The sequence below is a fragment of the Triturus cristatus genome, chromosome 5_1 (assembly GCF_964204655.1).
Source record: "Triturus cristatus chromosome 5_1, aTriCri1.1, whole genome shotgun sequence".
Classification (NCBI taxonomy): domain Eukaryota; kingdom Metazoa; phylum Chordata; class Amphibia; order Caudata; family Salamandridae; genus Triturus; species Triturus cristatus.
The window spans coordinates 551,551,165-551,577,913 of record NC_140587.1 but is presented as its reverse complement, the minus strand read 5'-3'; the positions used below and the strand labels follow the sequence as shown (position 1 = coordinate 551,577,913).

Sequence of the window (26,749 nt, the reverse complement as noted above, 5' to 3'; positions counted from 1 at the left end):
TAGATAGATAGATAGATAGATAGATAGATAGATAGATAGATAGATAGATGAGTTGGTAGAGATTGGGTGGGTATAGGTAGGTAAGAAGATAGATAGAAGGATAGATTCTCACGCGAATGTGATTTCATTGATTTAAGTGTATCGAAAATGAGTCAGGACTGTGCTTGTGTGTCATAGTCCTGGTGTGTTGTTTCCTTCTCCAAGGAATGCTTACACGGGAACACGCCTACCGCGTTGCCATCGTGCTCAGGAGGAAGGTGATGCGTTCTGTGTGAGCTGGCATCGTGGTGGCCTCCCCTCTTCGTGCCAGGATCAACCACCGAGAGATCAGTACATGGCTTATGAGCTGCCAGGGGGGTTGCAGCAGCTCGATGCCTGAATCAAACCGGTACTAAGCAGAGGAAGCCGAGCCCAGCCAGCCACCGATAGCACCTGTTAAGGGGCCCCGCATGGACCGGCGGACGCTCTGACTCCTGAAGCCCCTCCGCGCGTGCCAGACACCGGGGAGATGGCCCTGGGTAGCTGAGGAGCGGCGGGAGGGAGCTACGGGAGTCCTCCCCGCCTGCTGCCATTGGATGCGTGCCTGCTGCCGGGGCTTTTCTCTCCATCTGTGACTAGGAGCCGCTCCCGTGTGCGAGGGCACAGCCTTGCCCTGCCGAGGACCCTACCATCGCGGCCACACGGACAGGCCATCAGAGACAACATGGGCTAAGACGGGGGATGGATGGATGGATTCCGTGCGCTCCCTGGTGCCCGGGAGGCGCGTGCCGGCTGATGGAGCGCTCGGGCCGACCTGCTGCTGCTGCTGTCCTTGGTAGATGTGCGGCGGAGCCCAATCCAATTAGCTCTCACCTCTAGAGCTCTGAGCTGCCAGCGCCCTGTGAGTGTCTGTGCTGCTGACTGTACCGTGCGCCCTGTGTGTGTGTGTGTGTGCGCGCGTGTGTGCGGACCGTCTCTGCGGCTCCCTCCATGCTCCCTGCCCAGCTCCCTTCCTTCTGCCGCTGCTCCGCTTTCCCCCAGTGGCGGAGCGCACAGCAGCGCCTTCAGAACCATCTCGGGCGGCGCAGGGAGCTCTCCCGGCCTGCATCCTCCCTCCCCTCCCAGCAACAGCCGCGACACTGATTTCATGTTGTTCTTTCTACCCTGTGGAGTCTCCGCCTTTCACCCCCGCTGTACTGTGGCGCTGGAGCCCTGGGACCTCTTCCAGGGGTAGGGATGTAGGGTGCCCCCGCCGCCTCCCGCCGCCCCTGCGCAGAGGATGCCGCCCTCCGGCAGGACCACCGAGGCGCGCAGCCCTTGAAGGGGGAATCCCCGCGCCCTCCCCCTGAGGCTGCAGCCCTTGTTTATGCTGAGCGCGGTCAGGTAAGTGAAGGGGCCTCGCTATGCTCAAACGACGGGGGTTCCTTTAGGCGTGAATCATTGTCACCTTAACGGCAACAGCGACGTTGGAAACAATTGCCATACGTCTCTGGGGAGTTAGAGTCCACAGATCTTACTCAAGATATTCTTAATATGATCATTACGCGATTTAATGGAGCACTGGAGATATGCTATGCGTAGCCTAGGACCAATACAACGCCATGGGAGGGAGTGCGTGAGTAAGGCTAGCAAAGCATCCCGTAAACAATAGAAATACCATATGCATGCTAAACAACTGGTTTTCGGTCTATCGGAGCATTATATACGTATAAGTATGCAGCTAAATGTGCATCTATTTACATAAATGTATACACACACACACATATTTATTGATTATCCTTATTTTAATATTTGTTGACTCTTTACATATATCTATGTATGCATGTGATTTGCAAATATTTTTATTTCGAGTATTTTATGTTTACTTTTGCGAAAACAGACATTGCAACTTGCAAGTGTCTCTTGTAGGAGTGTCTAGTTAGAAATTGGGAAGCCCCCGCAGGTGATTTGCGACTTACCACCTGCTAGTCGTGGGGAACTCTAATGATGTACTTTCACCTTCAGCGGTGCAAATTGTAAGGAGTAGCCCCTGACAGTTGGAACTATAAATGACACCCACCGCGTTCCTAGAATGTAAAGACCTCCCGGCCCCACACAAAAGCATAGTGCACACCTGACACAATTCACTCACATGCAAGCACAAACACGAATGGTCCGAAAAGTGTGCATCACGTGATCCTCCTGTCTCTACATACTGTACATGTTCCACCTGCTCAGTGGAAGCTCCCTCGCTCGTTTATATGATCAGTAGCAGCCTGCCATGCCTAGTACTGTGTCATAAATTAGCTGCTAATGATTTTCCAGTTCCAAGTTCACCCCAGTATAAAACATCAATCTTGTGGCGTCACAAATGCACTGCCGCTGCCAGGCTTTGGGGTTCCCCCTGGAAGTAAACAGCAAGCAAGGCCTCACACTAACAAGGACTCACTCCTGAAAGATAAGGTTCTGTCGATAGTAATCCTATTGGGTGCCGCCGAAGAGCTGCCAGGACTAGATTACAGCGGGGAGAACACCGGCCATCAGCACAAAATGGAGGGGCTGCCAGAACTTTGACAGCCCTTCCCGCTCTGATTATAGGAGGCCCGGCAGCTGGTGGCGTTCACGGTGCTGGCCTGCCTGTCGCGGAGAGTCCCTGGAGTGGAGGGTAGAGAGAGCGCCTGTGAGGGAAGACGAGAGTGGAGGAGAGGTTCGCAGTGCTGGCTCAGTGTGCTATCCGTGTATAGCAGTTTCCACCCCCTTGCAAGACACAGTGAGCGTTCTGGATGGTCGATTAAGTAGCTGCAGCATTTCATCATTCCGATAAGGATTTCAAACCCTCTGATGTTCATCAAGTTCATGGGTGCTCTCCACAATTCATGCTGTTTCAGACATGCCAAGCCAAGAATATTTGAGTGTACAGGGAGGAGAGGGCATGGCTAGGGCCAGGGTGATGGCGAGGGATACATTGGAGCCCCTGCCTTTCCTAAGTAGCCACCTTTATCCTCACCCACAGCAATGTGAATGTGAAGCTCTTTCTGAGCAAGGGGTTCAAGATCACCTGTGCCCGGGCCTCTTCACCATGTGTCTGTGTGGTGCGGCAGAAAACCTTGTGTCACGTGGCTGCCCTGTGTGCATTTGTAGGTTAGCCTTCACGAGACATTATGGGTGACATGGATGAGGTCTGAAAACCTGGTGCAGGCATGTTGTGGTGAACGTCACTGCACGTATCCATGAGGCATTGTGGAGAGTGAGAACAGATGCAGTTCCTCCCGCCCCTAACTGCAAATTTGAGGCGTGAGCTGCATCCCAGGCGGAGGCCTACATTAATGCGCACTAGTGGGGTCTACTGGGGTTGTTTTGCCTTCATTCACCAATTTAGAAATTAAGTCAGTGGACATATTTTCAACATAAAGAGTCTTTAAATAAATATTGTTTTTTGTTTAGCACTGCCTACGTTACTTCTCCGCAAAGCAGTCACAATGCTTCGAAAACATCAAGTGCATATTGCCTATGCAGGGAAATGCATCATGCTAGGAAGCTGCATTGCTCTCAGATTACACCCGATAGATATCCTCTCTCCCATCCTGGCTGAAACTCGAAGCTGCTCTGTCTCCGAGAGGTTTACCTCTGCTGTGGATAGTGGAGAAGGTTTTCCTCTTAGTGTTTCTAAATAAAGCCTGGGGGTTATCTGAAGGATGGAAGACTCTAGGCTTTGACTCGTGAGCCAACATCTAGCCAGCATGTTGTATGTGTTATCTGCCGTGCTACCTGAAAACTGAAATTCTGTAATTGGACTCTGATGCATCCAATGCTGTACCTTTTCAATGGACAATCAGACTGACAAAGCCACCCACAAATCAATTAACTCAGTTAGAAGCCAGAGTGGGGCCTTCAATCATCATAAATAGTTATTGTTTCACTTTCTAATCATTACAACTAACTCAATGACAGGTTCCTAACGGGAGGTTTATATTTTAGAGGGATGTCTGATGTCAAAGTATACTTTAAAATTGCATTAACCTGAAACCCTGGCATTAGGCAGACTTTTCACAGTCAGCCGTCGAGCTAACTAAAAACAGTGCCTCCATCAGGGATAACATGCATTCTTACAACTGCTCCCTGGCATCAAAAACGTTGTAAGGCGCCAGACTGGTTAGTATGTTGTGTACAAAGTCATGTGGGATGCTCATTTTTTAGAACACATAACTGTTACTATGGTTCTTTTTCACTGCTTTTCTCAACATAACATATATACAGATGCAGTTGGCTGACAGTTCCTTTACAAATGTAGTGCGGTTGTTTTATTCTGTGTCTGCCAGTCTGATGATATGCAATAGGTGTACATAGCTGTTCACCCAGAAAGGTATCCGCCATGCTCCAAGCTGTGTTATTTTTCAAAGGCCACATTAATTTCCTAATGGAGGTTAAGTTACAAGTACAAGAAAGAGAGGAAACCCTTGCTTATCTTGAAGGCACTACTGCCTTTCCTCTGTAGGGATATAAATAGCATAAAAATGGGTGGTGGTGTGACCATGTATTATAAGGAATAATGTACCTTCTGTCATACATTATAAAGATATTGCACCTCACCAAGGATTTCCAAGACCAAATAGAGGAATGAGGCCAGAGACCAAGTTCCTGTATAAGGCCATGGAACTCAGAGATTGTAAACAATCCTGAACGGTTTCCTAAAGAAAATATTAACCTAAATATCAAACAAGCAGAGATATGTACTTTGTATGATTTGAACTTTTGGGGAGGGCTAGGATATCATACTACTTTGTGAATATACTCAATGCACAGTAGGCATTTTACACATTGTGATCCTCTTTATAGAAAGAAGCAAATTGTATGGCTTTCTTGTACTTGACGGCAATTTGCACACCATTTGCTTTGTTGTTTTGATTCATTTTATCACTCAACTATAGTACACAGATGTTTCCATGTTTTTGGTGCTGGTGCAGCAGTCTTGCTTATTAGCATATTGAGAAATATTCTGGTACAGTGTATAGTTTTAAGCTAGTATGAGATTTGGTCTCTGTGGTGGGAATAGAGGTGATCATTTGATTTCATTACAAGACCGGAGGCTACATTATGCATTATCTTTTAATGCAGTCTCCAAGCAGCCGCATACATCACAATAGTAAAGTTCTAAATAAGAATAAAGGCAATACATAAAAGGCATGAGACAGTAACAATCAGCCTCTTTTTAATGCGGCTTCAAGCAGATAAGTTGATCTTACTCTTTCACGCTTTTTATTGTATTTTACTTGCTTAACCGCTTTTTCTTCCACTTTAGGGTGTGTTCTGATGTGGATCCCCCCCACCCTTCCACACCCCTCCTCACTACCAATCTCCAATTTAAGGAGATTCCCTCTTTCCTCTCCCGAACGTGCGCGTGTCTGTGGCCCTCTCTATGCCCCCTCTACTTGAGGGTTCATGCTTTAATACCCCTATTTCCCGCATTTAATAATCGCAATCTATTTTCAGCGTGTGTTTTCGTCTAACAGCGCTCTTAAGATGCTCCAAGGTGAGTTTAGCCATCAGCCTACCGCGACTCGTAGAGACGGTGTAAACCCTCCCGTGTCGTGCTTTATCGACATCGCAGCCTTTTCTCCGCCTTTCCACTCAAAGCAGACACGCAGAGGAAGGTACCTCGGCAATGGGAGCGCGACGTCTCCCCGTTGCCTAGTGTCCTTTCTCATCCCCTCTGGCCTCCAGCTGATCGCTAAGTTGATCGAGCTCGAGGCCAGAGGGTATCCATGGCAACCGCATGCTACCGCGTGGTGTAAATGCTCGAGTCGAGAGCCGTTTATTCACACTGTAAACGCTCGAGTTTGAGAGGAGTTTCTTCCTACGCGCAGTAAACCGCAAGTGACATTATTTTATTTTCTACCTTCTTAAAAAAATAAAATAAAGGGGATTGCTGTTTAATATCGGAGAGCCTGTTCCCTACTTGAAGGTGTCTCTCTACCCTTCTTCAAGGCCTCCTTCCTTCTTTATAATCTCTCATTACTTCTGCCCTTTATCTGCCTCATACATTTCTAGGACCTTGTTCCTTACAATGTCTATCTCTGACTCTGATGAGGCTTCCGCCCCTACTGCCAATTTGGAAAATGAGGCTTTTAAAATGATGTTGAAAAAGGAATTGAAATCATGTATGCTAGAGAGTCTCTCTCAAATTATGTCATCTAAGCGTCCCCTTCCAGATCTAGATCCAAAGGGCAAGAGAGTTAAAAAGATCAAGAATGTCGAAAAGAGCATGGGAGGTCTTGGCACCTCGTTAAGTCAGGGAGATCTTGGCACCTCATCGGATAATGGAGGTCCTCGTACCTCAAATCACCAGGGTATCCTTAACGGCACAACTAATTCAGGTGTCCTAAGCAGCACAAAAAACAGAAATACTCTTTATAGCATGGATGATATTGGTTCAGATGACTCTGAATTTTTGGACGAATATATCCGCGATCTCAATGACGAGGATCAAGATTTTGATGAACTGATGGATGACATCCCATCTTGCTCCAAGGATACCATCCTTAATCCATTAGGAGAAGAGATGTTCTCCCCACTAAATTTAAAGCACCCTCGGAGCTCTGAATGGTCTCCACAAGACCATGTTGCGAAATTTATCAAGAAATGGATCAGGAATCCTTTGGAAAGAGAAACACACAATGTCATGAGGGCAGAATGTTCAAGACCTTCCTTGGAAGACAAAACTTGCTATACCCCTAATCTCGATCCTGATCTGATCAAGTTTCTTTTCAAACTAGTACGTGACCCTAGAAAGGGGATGGAAAAATCCCTTAAAGGCTGTCAAGACCGTCTCCTAGACGTCCTTGGTCCACTGGCCAGAATTTTGGACTCGACAGAAGAAAGCCATATTCAAGACACTCATCTTAACACTGAAATGATTAGAGGGTGGACCCAGAGGGCTATCATCCTTCTCGGCAATGCCAATGCAAGCATTAACGCGGAGAGACGTAGAATCATCCTTACTAAAATAAACCCCAAGCTAAGCGACCTGGCCGATAAACAACCCTCTCGGAGCCCTAAAGGGCTGCTCTTCGGGGAAGAACTCATCAAATCTCTGGTCAAATATGTTTCACATTTTCCGCCCTTGACAAAGAGCAGCAAAATATGCGAAAGGTGTTCAATACTAATTCTAACCTTTTTGGAAGGGGCGGAAGATGGGGCCTTTCTTCCGGCCGCTTTAATCAAAGGCCCAATTCCCGAGACTGTGGATTTGGTAGAGGATACCAACAATTCAACGTTCTTTGTTCTACCCTCAAAGAGGTAGAGGCCAACGAGGCAGAGGATTTAGGTCACGCGGAACAAATAATTCCAATACATCCTCAGGTGAGTGCCCTCCCTTCTCCTTCTTTCCCCTTAAAGGTGGGCGGCAGACTCAGACATTTTTTGGACAAATGGAAGTTGATTACTCAAGATTCTTGGGTCTTAAATACTGTAAAAGATTTTATGATAGATTTCTCACTTACACCTGTCCAGACATCCTTCCCAAAGGAAATTCCCTTGACTGCGGATCAACAAGTTTTCATAGAAGAGGAGATTTCCTCCATGATTCAGAAAGGTGCAATTTTAGAGGTCTCAATCAAACAACTAGGTTTCATAAGCAACCTTTTTCTGGTAGAAAAAAAGGACAAAGGTTGGAGGCCCGTCATAAACCTGAGAGATCTAAACAAGTTTCTCATGTACAGGCATTTCAAGATGGAGGGCATCCATCTTCTCAGAGACTTACTTCTAGAGGCAGACTGGCTAGTAAAACTCGATCTGAAAGATGCCTACTTCACTATCCTTATGGCAGAGATTCATCAACCCTTTCTCCAATTTATATGGAAGAACCGCTTATACCAATTTCAAGCACTCCATCCCTATTGCAGAGATTCCTCAACCCTTTCTCCAATTTATATGGAAGAACCGCTTATACCAATTTCAAGCACTCCCCTTCGGACTCTCTTCCGCCCCTTGGTGCTTCACCAAGGTTATGAGAGCCGTTGTCTCTTATCTAAGGTCAAGGGGCGTTTGCCTAATCATTTATTTAGACAACATCCTTATTATGTCCCAAGATGCCTCTCTTTTGGTCAAAGATCTGAACTTCGCGATGAATCTCCTAGAGAATCTAGGATTCATCATAAACAAGGAGAAATCATCTCTGACTTCCTCCAGGTCTTTGGAATTTCTGGGCTTCACGGTAGACATGGTACGTTGCCTTCTTCTACTTCTCTCAAAGAAAATCTCAAAAATCAGGAAAGAAATAAGGTACATTTTGAAACGTCAAGATCTATCTCTGAGAGAACTAGCCAGACTTCTAGGCCTCCTCTCATATCCATCCAAGCCATCTTTCCCGGACCCCTCAATTATCGGGCCCTTCAGAGGATCAAAGCAAGAGCCTTAAGATCCGGTCTTTGGTACGGAGATCAGATTTGCTTAGACCAAGAAGCTCGTTCAGAATTAACATGGTGGCTGAACAACCTAGACGCGTGGAATGGGAAGGCAATTTTCGGTTCAAAACAGGAATTTATTTTGGAATCAGATGCGAGCCTTCATGGCTGGGGAGCCTGCCTGCTCAATCAAAACACGGGTGGCCTGTGGTCTCAAGAAGAATCTCTTCACCACATAAACTACTTGGAATTGACTGCTGGTCTCTACGCCCTTATGAGTTTCAAACATTCTCTCCAGGGCAGGCCCGTCATTCTAAAGATGGACAACATGTCAGCAGTGGCTTATATCAACCGCTTCGGCGGCACGAAATCTGCGGACCTGTCCAATCTAGCCAAAAAACTTTGGATGTTTTGTTTGGAGCACAAGATCTCCTTCAAAGCGGAAAACCTTCCGGGAAAGGCAAATTTCTCTGCAGATTGAAACTCGAGGTTCCTTATAGATTACAGCAGTTGGAAACTGAATGTTTCCGTATTCAAAATCCTGAACAAAATCTGGGGCCCTCTAGAGATAGACTTGTTCGCAAACAGACTGTCCTTTCAACTCAAGAATTACTTCAGCTGGATGCCCGACCCGGGTGCTCTGGCAGTCAACGCCTTCCTTCAATCCTGGAAGGAGACCCGAGGGTACGCATTCCCCCCTTTCGGCATGATCCAAAGGGTCCTTCAGAAAGTGAGACAAGAACAGTGTTACCTTCTCTTGATAACCCCCTTCTGGCCTTCTCAAGTTTGGTTCCCGACCATTCTAGAACTGACTTGCAGTCTTCTTTTTTTAATTCCTCCCTTAGCGGATCTTCTTACAGAGGCAGACGGTTGAACTCACCCCCTAACTCACAACAGGAGTTTATCCCTTCTTGCCTGGAAAGTGTCAGGATATCCAACGAAATCTCAGGCCTTTCGGAGTCGGCTGCAACTCTCCTCGGAGAATCTTGGGCACCAGGCACACATTACAGATATAACAATATCTGGAAACTATGGGTACGTTGGTGCTTGGAAAGGAACCTGGAACCCTTGGAGGCCCCTATTGTTGACATAGTCAAATTCCTTGTTGAACAATTTGACAGGGGGCTCAGTTACAGATCTATCAATTGTTATAGATCTGCTATTTCCGCCGGTCATGCCCTCATCAACGGAAAGACTATTGGTAAGAACGTCATTATCTGTAGTGTCATGAAAAGTATTCACTTAAGGAGACCTCCTAAAGCGAGATACGAAACTTTTTGGGATGTTAAACTAATTCTGGATCTCTTTAATAATTGGCCTTGCAATTCTCTTCTTAACAGAAAAACCTTTCTATTAAATTAGCTATGCTGCTATGCCTTATCTCCTGTAGGAGAGTTTCAGATATTAAGGCCCTGGAAATTTCTTACTGTTCTTATAACATGTTTGGTGTCAAATTTGACATTCATAAAAGAACTAAGACAATGTCTGACTCTATTTTTATCCTCGTTTTGATCTATGTCCCAATCTCTGCGTGGTGGAGTGCATGAACGAATACGACCGCAGAAAGCTTCCTTTTCGTACACAAGGTGTTCCTTCGTGAAACCCCACAAAGGTATAAGTTCTTCTTCTATTGCTAGATGGGTCAAATCCGCTATGAGTCTAGCTGGTATTGATTTAAACAAAATTCAAGCTCATTCCCTTAGGGGTGCTAAGGCGAGTAAATCTCTCTTGCCTGGAGGTAAGTTGGATGACATCCTTAAAGCGGCTGACTGGTCTAATGCCAGTACCTTTGCTCGTCACTATTGTAAACCTATTGCGCACATGTCCAATGTTGTTTTAGAGAGCTACCAACATGCATAATGTAGCCTCCGGTCTTGTAATGAAATTGCGATTCTCATATTAACATGACTAGAGAATCTGGATTTCATTAAAGACACGGAGGCGGACATTATCCCTTCCTTCCCACCCTTTGGTGGCATTTCATTTTGGCAATGTTCTTTGCCATCACTTGTTATTGTAATGCTTATTATATTTATGTACTCTTTTTTCTCTTTTGTTATTCTCCTGTTCTTATGCCGTATTCAGTTTCGCTTTCACTGACTCCCTTCTCCTTTTAGGTAATCCTTAATTGCTGGTCTTACCACCTTCTACATTCTTCTTCGTTCCTCCTTCCTTCCTTCTACTGGTCATCTGAAGATTGCCCTGAAGTTTGATTGGAGTCCTTCTACGTTCCTCCTTCCTTCGTTCTTCTGGATCATCTGGAGTTTTTCCTGAAGTTTTCTCCAACGACATCTCAAGTTTTATGAACTTATCCTTTCCTCATTTAAAAGAGGCTGATTGTTACTGTCTCATGCCTTTTATGTATTGCCTTTATTCTTATTTAGAACTTTACTATTGTGATGTATGCGGCTGCTTGGGGACTGCATTAAAAGATAATGCATAATGTCAGCCTCCGTGTCTTTAATGAAATCCAGATTCTCTAGTCATGTTAATATGAGAATCGCAATTGTCACCTCTAAATGAAAGTGTGGTTTTTAGGTTGAGTTCGACAGACAGTTCTTAGTCTGGCTCAAAGCCAGCCGTGTGGGTGGCTGTGGTCAAACCGTGTGTTATGTTAGAGAAATAATTGTAACTTGTTTAGGATAGAAGCCACTAGAAAAGAATGGTTGTTCCAATGTGGATGTTGGTCTCATCAGAAGTTGTTGTGTGAGTTCATGCATTGGCTGATGCATACATGACACAATTGCGTAAGAAGGTGTAACAGAGACCCAGAGCAAGGATCTCCAGAAGCGTTCCTTCCGGGTCACTGGAGTGAAATATTGCTTGTATAGCCGCACAGAGTACATGTACATATCATGAATCCAGATGAAAATTATTAGCACAATACGTGGTTATTCTGCCATCCTAGCATGAATCCACACCCCCCTGAGACCAGTAATGCACACCCGAGCCGATGGATTGTGGTCATTTGAAGAATGGTCACTGGGTGATTACACAAACAGAAAAGTAGTGTGATCTGATGCAAGTTTGCGTATTCAGTAATATCTACATCGTATTTTGATGTTTACAGTGTTATAGAATGTTCTTCAGGTCAGGATCAGGAAGGCAGATTTACAGTTAAGGCACTACAGTTGAATCCGACAACCCAAAACTTTCTCTGTGATGCCTCAACTGATACCAGGTGTCTATGTAGAATAAATTATTGAAAATGCAACCCTTAATTGTTTTAATTCAAAAATGCTTACTTTTAATCTAAAATCAACCTATTTAATTAAAAAAGAGTAAATCGCTTGTTAAAAGAATGATGAAAATCGCTTAAAACATTAATTTGAGAAGAGTAAGTTTCTGAAAGCAGTGCTAGGAGATTGAAGGTTACAGTACCACACAAACTATTATCGGTACCTTTGCCTTTTTTAATGTACGCACATACAACGTCATTCAGCCCCATTAACAGCATCAGATATTGTGTCGATATCCACACCGCAGAAAGAGAGTACTAGATTAACCAGTATTTCACACATTCTCCTCTCTTTATTCCCCCACTCCCTTTCAATTCTTATACAATCAAACTCTTATCCAGGCCAACCTCTTCTTCTCACCCTGCATCATTCTATTCTGTATTCTGCAGTATTACCCTCCTAACCTGTGTCCTATAAAAGTGCCATTTTGTGTTCTCCACTGCACACTCGGCTTCTTCACACTTCCTCATTAAATTCTGTTTTATGCTTCCTTTTACCACATCTATTTCTGCGCTTTCTTTTTTTGACCCTTACACATAAGCACACAGAAATGCTCACTTCTAAAAGTGGCATTTTTAAAACAGTAATAACAAATATCTGCTTTCACCAATAAGCAGGATTTATCACCACTACTCCAAACATACCAAACATGGCAACGCTACTCCTTCCAGATCAGAAATTACCACTGAAACACATATCAGGGAATTCCCAATGCAAACCTATGAGAGAAGCAGCCTCACAGCAGTGAGAAACCAAATAGGCTGTTTTTCACTACCAGGACATGCCACACAAGAAAGGCACATGTCCTACCTCCCATCTACACTGTGCCCTGCCTATAGGGCAACCTAGGGCCTACCTTATGGGTGAACTATATGGTGTAAAAGGGTAGTTTCAGACTTGGCAAGTAACTTTAAATGCTAAGTCACTGTGCCAGTAAACTGGTCACGCAGGCCTTGCAGTGGCAGAGGCCTGAGACAGATATGAAAGGCTACTTCTGTGGTTGGCGCAAGCAGCGCTGTACGCCAACTTGTAGCATTTCATTCACAGGCCCTGGGTATATAGGATACCACTATACAAAAGACTTACAGGTAGATTAAATATGCCAAACAGGTGTAGACCAATCATACCAAGTTTACAGGAGAGAGTGCATGCACTTTAGCACAATCAGCAATGGTAAAGTGGCCAGAGTCATAAAGCCTACAGAAACAGGTCAGAAAAAATACAGGAGGCAGGCAAAAAGTTTGGGAACAACCCTGCAAAAAGGGCCATGTCCAACAGGAATGCAAAGAGAAAGCAATCAGAGAGGGAGTCGAGAGAGGAGAGAGAACGAAAGAGAGCGATAATAGTAGCAAAGGAAGGGAGCAGGGCTGGCTTGAGTATTTTTCCCAAGGCTTCTTTTGGTTTCCCAGACTAGCCCTGGTTGGTTTGGAAATATATTTACTGATTGCAAATTGAGACCAACATTTTGTGAGCAGTAAATAGTACACCTAACCTGGCTGTTTTCAAGCTATCTTGATATTATTCATTTAAAAAAAATTGTAATTACTAGTGGTGACCGTCTCAATTTCCTTTATTTGCCAGCCTCCCCCTGGGTTAAACTTTTCTCTAATTGAACTATGCTGGCTCTTTTAACCTTCCTGGAAATTATTTTGTGTCACAAATGCTTAAACAGCTTAGGAATCACCACACCTAATTCCATAACCTTATTAACACTCAGGTTTGTCTCCGTCAGTTATGACATTCACTGTTTCATTTTTCTGCAGCTCAATTATAGTTCCTTTTCACTCTTTACTGATATGAATCCTGAACAAAGCATGTGTACATCAAAAGAACTATATGGCGGCTGTCCTCTAAGGATTTCCTCTTCTCTCCTTTGTCTCACTGTTTTGTCCCTGAATGTTCTCATTTTTTGCTATAAAGGAGAGTCTAAAGGTCGCGGGATACCGCATCCCCTTTCCTCACTGGATGTGGCTGTTACCAGGCCTGCCACCCTGCTCTCCCTGCTTCCCAACCAGTTTCCTGGCATCCCACTCTCCCTGTGGATTACTCTTATACCAATAAGCCTGCCCTCACTTCCCTCTTCTGGCCTTTTGGCTTCCCTTCTCCGGTACCTAGAATCGCCTCTATACTTTGATTTTTTTTTTACTTGGTACCTCTGTGCTTACATGTTTTTCTGTTCATTCTTAATGTTGGAATACATTTTAACTTCTGTCTTTTTATCCTTCGTTCTTTGGGAGTGGTTTTTGCCTTGCATATCCTGTTATGTCATCTTTACAATATCAATAAATTCTTACAATAAAGTTCTTAGACGCTGGGGATTCTATTACATTATACTAGATGAATGAATGTGTGGGTGGATGAAAATGTGTCAAAATGACTTCTAAAACTCATGCATATTTTTGTCTTACAGTTCCAAGCATGGGCCAGCCTGCCTAAAGGGACCATTCCTCAGCCATCTGTAGCCCTTGATTACTTCATCGAACATTGTGGCATTGCACAGGCGCTTCATTTAAAATGGCAGAAAAGGCCCCACCATCGCTGAATCGGAAGGTATCAAGGTCTACTCTTTCCTTGCCTCCAGAGCCGGTGGAAATCATCAGAAGCAAAACATGTTCAAGGAGAGTGAAGATAAACGTAGGTGGCCTGAACCACGAAGTGTTGTGGAGGACACTGGACCGACTGCCGAGGACGCGGCTAGGGAAACTACGAGACTGTAATACGCACGAGGCCCTGTTGGACGTCTGCGATGATTACAACTTAAGTGAAAATGAATATTTCTTTGATCGGCATCCAGGAGCTTTCACTTCCATCCTGAATTTCTACAGGACAGGGAAGCTGCACATGATGGAAGAAATGTGTGCCCTCTCTTTTGGCCAAGAGCTTGACTACTGGGGAATTGACGAGATCTACTTGGAGTCCTGCTGCCAGGCACGATATCACCAGAAGAAAGAGCAGATGAACGAGGAGCTGCGGCGCGAGGCCGAGACACTGAGAGAGCGGGAAGGAGAAGAGTTTGACAACACTTGCTGTCCGGACAAAAGGAAAAAGCTCTGGGACCTGCTTGAGAAGCCCAACTCTTCAGTTGCTGCAAAGGTAAGACTCATATGTTCAACATAGAGGGAAGAGTCTCAGAGGCTCTACTGCCAGTGCAAGGAGGGATCATGCTCATGTGGAAAGCTGATATCAAAAGCAGGAACCCTAGTCAGATCTAAATGCTAACTTCACACAGGGGAGGAGCAAACGCGTTTATGCGTCACAAGAAACAGTAGCTTATTGAGGTCCATTGAGCCCAGTGTGTATTGAAAGGCTTCGGGTCCCTGTTAAGCCTCAGGTTTGGCTTCATCAGTAATATGGTGAGTGATACCCCTGAACTGAACATACGATGAAAAGAGAGGTACCATTGCACCTCTGTGATGCCTACGAAGGAAATCACCCTTATTTACTGTCAGCAGTCTGTAGTTTGAAGAATTTTCTGTCCACTGCTGTCAAACGGCTGAGCTTGTAGGAATAAGATGGAGACAAGAGAAGTAGAGTTACACAGGGTGCATGCTGCTAGCCCACGGTGCTTTACATTCCCTGTACACTATATTTATGAAGAATGCCAGAGTAAGATCATTTGGTTAGAAGGTGGGCTGTTCAAGGGTTTGTGGAAGATATCTTGGGCCAGAAAATGTGAGAGATAAACTCTGTCACATTAATTAAATGGGCAACCTTTATTTTGTGAAGATTTTAAGGGGACGACGTATCATCCCCTTTGTGTACAATGTGTTTATAAGCCTGACTGGCAACTGAGATATGGACACTGGGTTCCTGTTTTGATGTAACTACGTCACTGTACAACTGTCTTCCAAACACGGCCTGTCCACTGCAGCCCAGGTATCACTTAAAGCAGTTGGAAGCCCAAGCAGGCTATACATGATTATAGCGCATTGAGTTTGATGCTCTGAATTCAAGTCGTAGCAGCAGATTTCTGCTGGGTGTATAAAGACTGGTTAATAAGAAGAGTGCTTTTGCAAATGTATAATTGAGTTTTGTGTACCGCATTAAGGTCAGTGGTTTTAGAAGGGTTGTATAAATGTAGATAGGTTTCATGACACTTACTTACCCTGAAGAAATATCAGAGTGTTGAATAAAAGCAGATTTCATGACAATGGTCAAGAAGGACCTGACTGTATGAGAATGTATGTCTTTGTTGAAAAGATTTGTGAAAGGGCCCCATGAACAATTTAGTAAATTGTTTCTAATGACTGGTGAAAACAGGACTATCTTCGACTGCCCTCAGAGGGTGGAAGAGTGAGTGGTATATCAATGCTTTTGTAACTGACTGGAACACTCTTTTGCCAAAAAATGTTATCACTTTGAAATGGTCCCAAAATATGTTCGTTCCCAAAGAGCATGCCCCAGGTGAGGCTTATGAAAGGCGTGCACCTTAGGGGATAAAAATGCTAGTAACATGCAGGAACGATGAACGCCGGTTCATGGAGTATTCATCAAACAGCACATATAGCACAAATAAAAAAGATGAGATGTGTGTTTATGCAACATCCATGATAGATGTAGTGACAGAGATAATACGGAAACAGCATCTGGGGGCGTTGGCTCTCCAGTGAACCATAAGGTGGGCATTGCAACTTTCCATCAATTGGCTGTCCAATTCCCTTGTTTTCTCTAAAAAAATAGGTGCTGTTGACCACTATTGTGGCAAGGTCATAGTACCTATGTTAGCAGGAAGGAGGTGTCCGCTGCGTACCTTTACCACTATAGTGATATTTAACACGTGATTTTAGAACGGTCCCCTGCTGCATGGAAACTTCGCATACATGCATATGTATTTGAGTACCTAAAGACATAAGAGATTGTATGTCAGTATATAACATGTGTGGTTTGTTTACTGACTTATATCTCCATCTCTTGGTCGACACAGATATGATTGACTCATATCTAAGCCCGCCATAGTTCTGCAGGTTCTTGTTCCTACTTGCTGTTCACTCTTAGATTGAGATTGTCCTCATGGTGATATTGTCTGCTGTCCTGGTTGGTTTCCAGCCCGCCAATCCTAGAAACGCTGCATCCCTGAAAACACCCAAGCAGCAGTGTAAAACCTGGCTTCTGGAAGACTTTTAGTAGCTGTACTTCATTGTGGTCTGCTGATGTTTGATGTTTGTCTGTGGTCCAGGACTCATGTAGCTGTTCCAGTTTTGAGGTGTACACATCTAAGAGTTATCTACTGCACAATCCAAGATACAAGTCTGGGCCAATGATGCATGACTTAAGATAGTGATGATGGTGCAGGATTCATGGACAGAGTTTATGCATGATCTCTGAACAATGCCACATGTAAGAACCATGACGGCAGTTTTCCGGATCTTTTCATGACATGGCTGCTCATGATAGACTGGTGTATGGAGTGGTCATGGAGGAATGAATAACCTTTGGGACTGTGCAGACTTCATGACCAGAGAAACCATGCATCTGGGTTCACTGCATGGTGTCTAGGGTCACCTTATTTTTATTGGTGCCATAATCTTAGTTCATTACAGGATGCCTGAAGTGGATACTTGAAGCATGTTGATTTGATCACAGTGAACTGTTTTCGGCATTCATGAAGGAGCCTTTGCATGATTCAGTGACGTAGTGTTTATGTAGTATTTGTGTAATGAGTGCACATGCATGAGAGCAAAGTGGACTCACATCTGGAGAACATGTGGGAGGTTCTTATCTGTGAAGGCTCATTATTGAAATGTGTTTGTTGGTAACTACCATTTACAATAAATATTTAAAAAATAAAAATATTCTCTGGGAAATCTGACATCCCAAAGCATTCTCGCTGTGCATGTGTGCGTATTTGTTTCGGTGTGCTTGTGTGTGTATGAGTGGCATGTATAACCAAACTTATGTGGGCCTGACAGTTATTTGTGTGTGTGTATGTGTGCATGTGTGAATGTATATATGTATGCCTTTATAAATGTGTTTATGTATGTGGACAAGTTTAGCCCACATGAGACAGACTCTACCAGTCATGTGTGTTTGCATATAGGTGCATGATCCTGTGTGCTATTTGTGTCTGTGTGCATGGATACATGTATGTGCTTATGCGTGTGTGAACATGTGCAGCCCACACTGTATGGGCCAGACCAGTAGCGTACGTGTGTCTGTTTGCATGTATGTGTGTTTATGTATGTATGTGGACGTGTTAAGACCACACAATGTGCACTGAACCTGCAGAGTGTGTGTGTGCATGCACGTGCTTGCATATATGTGCATGTGTGCACTGTGTGAATGGTATGTGCTTATGCGTGTGAGCATGTATAGACCACAATGTGAATTGGAACAGTCATTTGTGTGTCTGCATGAGTGACTGTGTGCATTTGTTGGTCTAGACGTGTGTAGCTCCCACTATGAGTACTCAACCGATCGTATGTGTGTGTGTGCGCATATAGATGCATGTTTGCAAATGATTATGTGCTTGTGCTTATGTGTGCGTGAGAATGTATAGCCTACACTCGTTGGTGAGTGTGTGTATGAGTGACTTCCTAGTCTGAGTTGGACGGTTCTATGCAGTCTGTCTTCATCCTAGAGAGAAGGTAAGAGGTGAAATAAAGGTAGCAGCATCCGAGATTAGAAGAACTGCGTCAGGTTTAATTGGAAGACTAATACATAAACCCGTGAGGATTCCTAGAAAGACATTTGGCATGCAACATTTCCAAATAGTGCTTCGGTGCCGCTTTGTATTCCTCTTGGCTCTCACGACGTGCATCTAATTATAAATGAAATAAGGGCAGAGCGTGCGCCGTCAGAGGATTGTTATTTAGTGGCTGCCGCTGCCGCCTTTGAGCGCGCGCGCTTCCTCGCCCGGGCTCTTCTTGCCAGAGTGCGGTGTAACAGGATACACGTCAGCTGGCGCTGCACACATCTCGCGCTTCTTCTGAATGACATTGTGTAAAGGTTTCAGGAACACATCTCCGACTGCAGCATAAAGAGTTCAGAGACCTCTTGTCAGTAGTTACTGCGCGGGCCTTCATAATCAAAGTCTGCATTATGTTAAGCGTGGTAATGGCGCAGGGCATTTATATCCAGGATTAACCTACATTTATAAGTCCTACATGTATGTATTTGATAAAATGTAACCAAGACGGCCCTCCGGCGGTGGCCAGACCAGGAATCACTGTTTAGATGAGCAAGGATGTATCTGGAAGCCACCACTGCTGCCGGACCCGGGCCAAACTGGACTATCGAGGTCCAAATATGTAATGATGCAATCATTTTGTAAATGAAGACGCTGGTATCATGGTGACCTTGTCCAAAGGAGCCCGGAATAAAATGAGCTGGTGAGATTATAGACGGAACACAATTGTCCCATGCAAGTCTGACAGGGCCGGACTGAGAGCCAAATGCAGCCCTGGCAAATTTTGTCGGACCAGCCTCCTCAATGCATAGTCAGTCACAGGCAGCTTGGTTCGGCTGCACTGAGGCTTGTAGTTTCATTTCACTGCACTGCTGGAATTACTGTGTCCCATCCAAACCTACAGTGAGAGTGGCCTGAAAGGTGAAAATCAACCCCCTTAAGTGAATATCGGCCCCCTGGCCTCCAGCCTACCAGGGAAACACCCGATACCCGGCATGGCCAGTCCGGCCCTGGTGTCTTACCACAGACTTTTTACTTATTTGCCCAAGACTTAGCTTAACTCACACTTTCGTCTAATATAAATTATATCACCTCCGATTAAGAAATCCGTTGAGTCTCAAAATCGTTGAAACGCCTCCATCTTTGTCCCTTTTTGTCAAAAAATAAAAAGTACCTATGCCCACTAAACACAACTTTTCTCTCACAGACTACTGCAAGGACTGAACGAAGTCTTAACACATATGCCTTGATTATCATTTGAACGGAATTCCCTTGTCTAATTCCGCCCGCTCAGTCATGAGCAGGCCCATTGTTAACACACTTGGATTTGTGGGTGTTTTAACTGACACTTTCTAGTTGGTTGAGGCAATGCCCCAGCCGAGCAGAACCTACCATTCCCGTTAGGGGCATGTGATTACATACACTGTAAAACCTGTGCTCACCCGTGGGTAGCGTGGCACTGAGCACTCAGGCTTACCACAGAGGCAATGTGTAAAGCATTGGCACAGCCTCAGTCATTCACAATAAATACCTTGAGCATCACAAATGAGACTTTACATGTTATGTTTGTAAATAATGTTTATATTTAATGCACATAATAATCAATAAAAAAAAACATCATGCATCTTTGGGCATAAATCACATTGGGATTTTGTACTAGCAGTATTAGGCCCAGCCGTGTTCAAATGACATCAGTAATAAGCACACTTGGGAAAGATCTTAATCTGCACCTCCCCCTAGCTCAATTATGCTGTACAATACATTGTCCACCCCGGTCCATCCTAGCAATTCTTATAAATTAATACCACACATTTATAGGCTGCACCCCGGGTCACAATGATATCAGAAATATGTACATACACAATTTATAACACTTTTTAGCCGCACCCCAAGAAATCAGCGTATCATACAACCCGTCATCCAGTGCCGTTAATCACGGGCGGTTCCCCACAGTCACTCACACAAACACACACTCACTCTGCACCGCTACACGGTGCAACAGATATCAGACAAGTCTGTATGGAAGCTCCTGCATACATAGGCACTCAGCACCATAATGCGGTGCACTGATAGCCAGCAGGTCAGTTGGTTACACATTGCAGTCCCCGTGGCCTAAAGCCTCTGTCTACTCTCCAACTTACCCCAACTGTTCTACCCCCACAGATTGGAGACACCCCACCCTCTCCCTAGCACTATGTCGCATGTGACTGAAGCCACTCTTAGTCAGGGTCCCAGGAAGCTGGTGGGGGTAGGCAGCAAGGTCAATTAGCAGGCAATAGGCAAAAGGGGTTTGGCAATCACTCGAGAAGTTCACCCAGAAGGATGCGGGGCAGATACGGCCAAGGGCAATAGACGATCACACCAAAGGGGTCCCAAGGGCCTTCCAGCACCAGCCCAGCTCTGCAAAGTACAGGGGGAGTCACGCAGTCACTTGACCCGCTTCTGATCATGCTCAGAAGCATTCCTATAGCCCAGTCAGTCATACTTACCACCCAGGCCTAAGCCGGGCAATACTTCATGGCAACACGGTGTCATCGGGGAAGACAGGGTGAAGAGAGGGCCAATAGTCTGCCACACTGAGTGCCAAGTAAGGGAACAGAAGATGAATGGGGAATGAAGCAGGGGGCAGCCTCTCAAAAGGAGGAGGCACCCCAATTAGGAACACGTTGATCAGAGTCGCACCCAGATAATGAGGTCACAACGTCGGGTGCATGATGATACGGGTCGCACCAGGCCACTCTGGTCACGCACAGCGAAGAGTTGCAAAATCCACACCTCCTTGGAAATGAGGCAAAACATAAAGTGCAAGTCGATGTTGTCCACACCAGACATAGTCCTAAAGTCAGCAAAAGAGATTTGGCAAAAACCAGGAGGTGGACAAAAAAGCTAAAAGTTTTAGCCAAATACCCCTTAAAAGGGTCATGTCTAACAATCGGGTGCAGTAACAATGAGCCTGATTTGACCAGACATAACATCTAGACAGTAAAATCACTTTTCGAGTGGGAGGCTTGTCAGTGTAGATCCATTTTGCTGCCCTCGCCTTACCCTCAGGCATGGCACAGGGGAGCATCTAATGCTCTCCTGCCAGACTACAATCTCCCCTGCCCTATGCCACCCTTCCCACCTTCTTCCCTCCTCATCCACCCCACAGAAGCAGCCCCCCATCACATTTACCATCTGCTAGGGACAGGTGGTAGATGTGAGCGATAATCCCCACATATAAAGAAATACTATACACTTTCACAAGTTAGAAATCACTACTGGATTCTGTCAACAATTTTTTAGGGACTTTGGTGGTCCTGGCAAAGGCCTACTTAATCATATGTGCTAATTTCTTGACCATAATATGTCAACCAGTGACACTAGGGCCACAAATAGCTCTGAGTGCTCACCAAGGTACAACTTTGTATTACTGGTTTTCACCTTATAGTAGCCAACAATAAATTCAGACTTTCATGTTGTATCCTAGAGCATTTTATATATCTTGATCCCTACAATATCAAGGAGCTCCCTGAACCAGGTCGAGCCAATCATATACTGTCATTCTGGGTTCTAGGTTCGGGTTCCAGTGATAAAGTATCCCATGAGCAAGTCGTAGGTGGGTTCCTTTATAAACCTGAGCAGGTTTCCTTTTGAGCAGGGTCATGAAATCGGATGGGCTAATTCCTGATAAATATGGGTACTTTATCCTTTTGATTAAGTATTTTATGTTGGAGAGATGGTAAAGCTCCCTAGTTACTCTCCCGATTCCCCCTTTCGGTGATATATGCACAATAATACATATCAGGCATGATCTACTCCTGCGCAGTATTTTATACACCTCTTTGACTTGGCTAGAGTTTAATAGAAATGCCCAAGGGTTTCCTCAATCCCCTCCTGAAGAAGCTCTTCTGAGAATTGTAATATCCCTCTTCTGTGGTTACAGGCCCTATACACTGAAACCAAGTGGTTTCTCTCAACACATAGGCAACATTACACTGTCCTAACACCTGACGGGATATCACCCTTCATTGAGGTTATGAGGATCCTTGCAGTATCACCAAACTTAAACAATGGCACCGAAAATGCAAAGTATTGTGGTCCAAGTATTTTGGTTCATATTTCTCACGAAAAAATCAGAAATGTGTAAGAGTTTGAACATTTTAGCTGGATTGCTGACTCCGAACCGAAACCAATCAAAATGATCCAGTTAGCTGCACCATGATTCACTAATCTGTTAATATCGGGGGCTCTCCAAGGGCCTGCATAAGGCAGAGGTAGAATGTATGGTGGCCTCTCAATGGCATTGCCTCTCATTCTCAGAATGGCCCTCATCTCCCTGCACATTACATCCTTTTATGAAGACTTCAAGCCACCACATATGCTGCGCAATCCTTAAAATAGCCGAGGCATAGTACATGCCGGAGGCCTGCAAAGGGCAGCCAAGAAATAGTAATACAGGTCCGGATCTCACACAGTGTAAGTATTCTCAGGTTGCCTCACTGGAATAGGAAGGCAGGCAGAGGTACCAGGTATTTGCCTGATGATGTTCCAGCTGATGTTCTGGTGAAGGACTATCATGCTTAACCTTGCATAGATTTGTAGATGATTTCATTGAGTAGATGCTCTTATTGCGTTCTGTGGCTGAGGGATTTATGCTCTTCCTGCCTCCGAGGTTATTTCAAGTTTGATACGGTATTGTGTTTCAGCTCTGCATCAGCAAGTGTTTGGTGTTTCCTGAAAGAGATGCCGGCGATCCCTTCCAGAATAAAGTATGTTGTGGCCAAACACGTCTCAAGCAGTAGCAAATGCATTTTAATGTAGACATCGCCGCACTGTCCCAGTAGATTTTCAATGCAGTCTGCAAGGCAAATCCAAACTGCTGCAGAGGCCACAGGAAACAGGGTACAATATTTTCAATATTAGCATTGTGTAGATATTTATCTCTGAACACATTCAGATCACCAAGATCCCCTAAATGTCTTTCAGCTACGAATACCAGTTAATGTAAACTACAAAACATAAGGAATTGATATGCAACTGATTAGAAGCCATGTTTGGAAGAAGTCAATCACCATTCGTAATTCACGCTTTTGTAGTAGCCAAAAGATTAGTATCAATATCAATGAATATAAATTCTACTGAATTGGAGGAGTCTGTTGAAAACAACTTTGGCTTGGAAAGCCTATGTGCAGTGGATTTCCACGCACCTCCTGTTCCTTAGTATGGTCATCTTAAAACCTGTGACATAGGTCATTGCTTGCTCATTGATTTTACACAATAGTGGGTTCCACATCTTTAATAAACCAGTCATAATCCCAAGTAGCCTCTGCTGTAGAAAGAACTACAATACATTGAAAGTGAGGTATAGAACTACGACACATTGATAGTGAGATATAGAACTATGACACATTCATAGTGAGGTGTAGAACTACAACACATTCATAGTGAGGTGTAGAACTACGACACATTGATAGTGAGATATAGAACTATGACATATTCATAGTGAGGTGTAGAACTACAACACATTGATAGCGAGGTGTAGAACTACGGCACATTGATAGTGAGTTGTAGAACTACGACACATTCATAGTGAGGTGTAGAACTACGACACATTGATAGTGAGATATAGAACTATGACATATTCATAGTGAGGTGTAGAACTACAACACATTGATAGCGAGGTGTAGAACTACGGCACATTGATAGTGAGTTGTAGAACTACGACACATTCATAGTGAGGTGTAGAACTACGACACATTCATAGTGAGGTGTAGAACTACGACACATTGATAGTGAGATATAGAACTATGACATATTCATAGTGAGGTGTAGAACTACAACACATTGATAGCGAGGTGTAGAACTACGGCACATTGATAGTGAGTTGTAGAACTACGACACATTCATAGTGAGGTGTAGAACTACGACACATTGATAGTGAGTTGTAGAACTACGACACATTGATTGTGAGTTGTAGAACTACGACACATTGATAGTGAGGTGTAGAACTACGACACATTGATAGTGAGGTGTAGAACTACGACACATTCTTAGTGAGGTGTAGAACTACGACACATTGATAGTGAGGTGTAGAACTACGACACATTGATAGTGAGATATAGAACTATGACATATTCATAGTGAGGTGTAGAACTACAACACATTGATAGTGAGGTGTAGAACTACGGCACATTGATAGTGAGGTGTAGAACTATGACACATTGATAGTGAGATACAGAACTACGACACATTGATAGTGATGTATCTCTGTCAAAACTCAGTGGTGCTTCCGACCTCTGCCTTGGTATCACCTCAGCCCAAACCACTTGCTTGTCCTTAAGTAGGTACATCGTGTTTGTCTAATTCAGGATATCCACTGGCATTGGTTTTTAGCTATTTTCTTGCATATTTGCTCTTCAAACATAACATGAGGTGTAAGGATATACATAGGTGGCTCTGGGTTGTTAATCTGAACTTGCCCTTTTTACCCTGACATTACTTTTTTCCTCCATACTTTATGCTATTGATTTTATGATTGCCATGGTATATTCCTGTTTAACTCTTAAAAATGTACAGCATGAGTTCCATCAATAATTGATATTCATCTAATACAGTTTGTAGCAAACATAGCTACTGGTTGAGCTTGGCTGTCCACAGAACTGCCTTGCTTTGCACTTCTTTTGTGATGTGTACGTGTTGTATATATGGCAGTAGTATGCGTAGTGACTTTTGTTGGTCATACGTGCATCAACATATCCAACTGATGTGCTGGGCATTACACAGCATCTTGGGCAGATTAGATGCATTGCCATATTGTTTAAGCAAGTTTGCTCTGGCATTTTCCTTAGCTGATCAAAATGGCATTTGGTCAGTACACCAAATACAACATTACACTGTGCTCTGCTCAGTTAGTACAAATTATGGCAACTGTGGTGAAAATAGTGCATTAATCTTTACATGTGAGCCCCATTTCCATTTAAGACTTGCTCAAAATATGTGGCAAATTATCTTCCTCTACCTCACTCTGCTGCAGAAGTAGTCAGAGCCCTGAACACACGTCTTAAGTTGTACGTAAAAATACGGCTACTTACCTTTCAAACGTCCACCATTATTAGCTCTTAGCTGAGTCCCTTTGATTAAAAGAGTTTTATTATGTGTATCGAGCTACTTGAAGCTCAAATAACAACAGGCTTTTAAAACTCTGCTACAGGTGTGGCACTTAAAGCTGGTCAATAATTCTCCATCTCAGCACTTCATTCTGCGCTCCACAATATTTAAGGTGCTAATAGTGTTGGGTGCAGTATTGACTGGGTGCATTATTACATCATAAATCCAAGTTCTGAAACTCAGAATGGGATATAATGATGGAATACCTCAAGTGTTCACCAAAGCTGAGCTTCAAAATCCAGAATCAACAGTATTTGCACTACAAAAAATCACCAATGTTACCTGGTCAAATTTAGGTATAGAAAAAGTGAAGTATTATCATACCAAATATATTCCTGAATCAGGATTGCTGCTGGATGTTGAAAGAGGTCATGAATGTGTTACACTAACTGCTGTCCTTCGGCTTCATTGCTCAAGTTAGCTGAGGTATGCTCACCACACACCAACAATGCTTTTTGACCGTGCATCTGCAAAACAATTATTGGGCGAGAAGGGGCAGAATAACCAGATCAAAGTGAGAGCGAAAGAGCACTTTATTAGGACAGGCACACAGACTGTGAACTTTTAACATTACAAACATTTTATAAAACCCCACCTCACTAATACAATAATTTTTCTGTTCCTTAAACCCTCGCAACAATAAAGCTTCCAATTCATTATCTAAACATTTATTCCTCGCCAACCCCTTTCCTTCTATTCGCTGTCCTTCACACTCAACCCAACCATCACTCCCCTATATTCCCTCTGTTTTGACTACCGTGCAATGTCTAGCCCTTTTGGGCTGTCGTAAGCTCCTCATTTCTGCCACATATCCTAAAGTGTCAGCCAACCAACTGGCTATATACCTACCCCACTAACAATTACCTCCTCCATGGAACCCCTAAAAGGAGGAGGGAGGGCAGGGAGAAAAAACCTAATACTGCCTACCTCCAGGACCACATTGAATGACTGGGACACTCCCAGGGGACACATACCGCTAATAAGGCACCACCATGAGCCTAAATAGCCGATGGGAAGCCCTGGTGGCCTGGACTGCGCCACCCACCCGAATTACCCCGGGGGTAGACATCCTTGTGATGTCATCTCTGGCACGCCCATCAGCAAGAAGGCGCAGAATAACCAGACCAAAGTAAGAGCAAAAGGCCTCTTTATAACGATAGGCATGCAGACTGTGAACTTTTAACATTACAAACATTTTATAAAATCCCGCCTCAATAATACAGTCATTTTTCTGACCACCCCACCCTTAAACCTCACCCCAACTTCAAACAGTCCCCAATCCATCATCCACCCCAATCCATCATCCAAACATTCATTCCTTGCCATCTCCTTTTCCTACCATTCTCTGTCCTTCACACCTAATTCCACCATCGCTC

General features: G+C 44.2%; 1 protein-coding gene across 2 annotated transcripts in view; it reads left to right on the top strand.

The window, feature by feature from the left end:
* Positions 1-298: 298 nt before the first annotated feature.
* The window catches only part of KCNB2 (potassium voltage-gated channel subfamily B member 2), a 624,863-nt gene continuing 598,412 nt past the window's right edge, over positions 299-26,749 (top strand). Inside the window, exons 1-2 of one of the 2 annotated variants that reach the window (XM_085605433.1) lie at positions 299-880; positions 14,010-14,692. In XM_085605433.1, the coding sequence (XP_085461559.1) occupies positions 14,114-14,692 (579 nt within the window). In that variant the 5' untranslated portion in view covers positions 299-880; positions 14,010-14,113. Of the gene's footprint in view, positions 881-994; positions 1,363-14,009; positions 14,693-26,749 lie in introns of those variants that run through there. The other variant, XM_085605434.1, reaches the window with a different exon arrangement.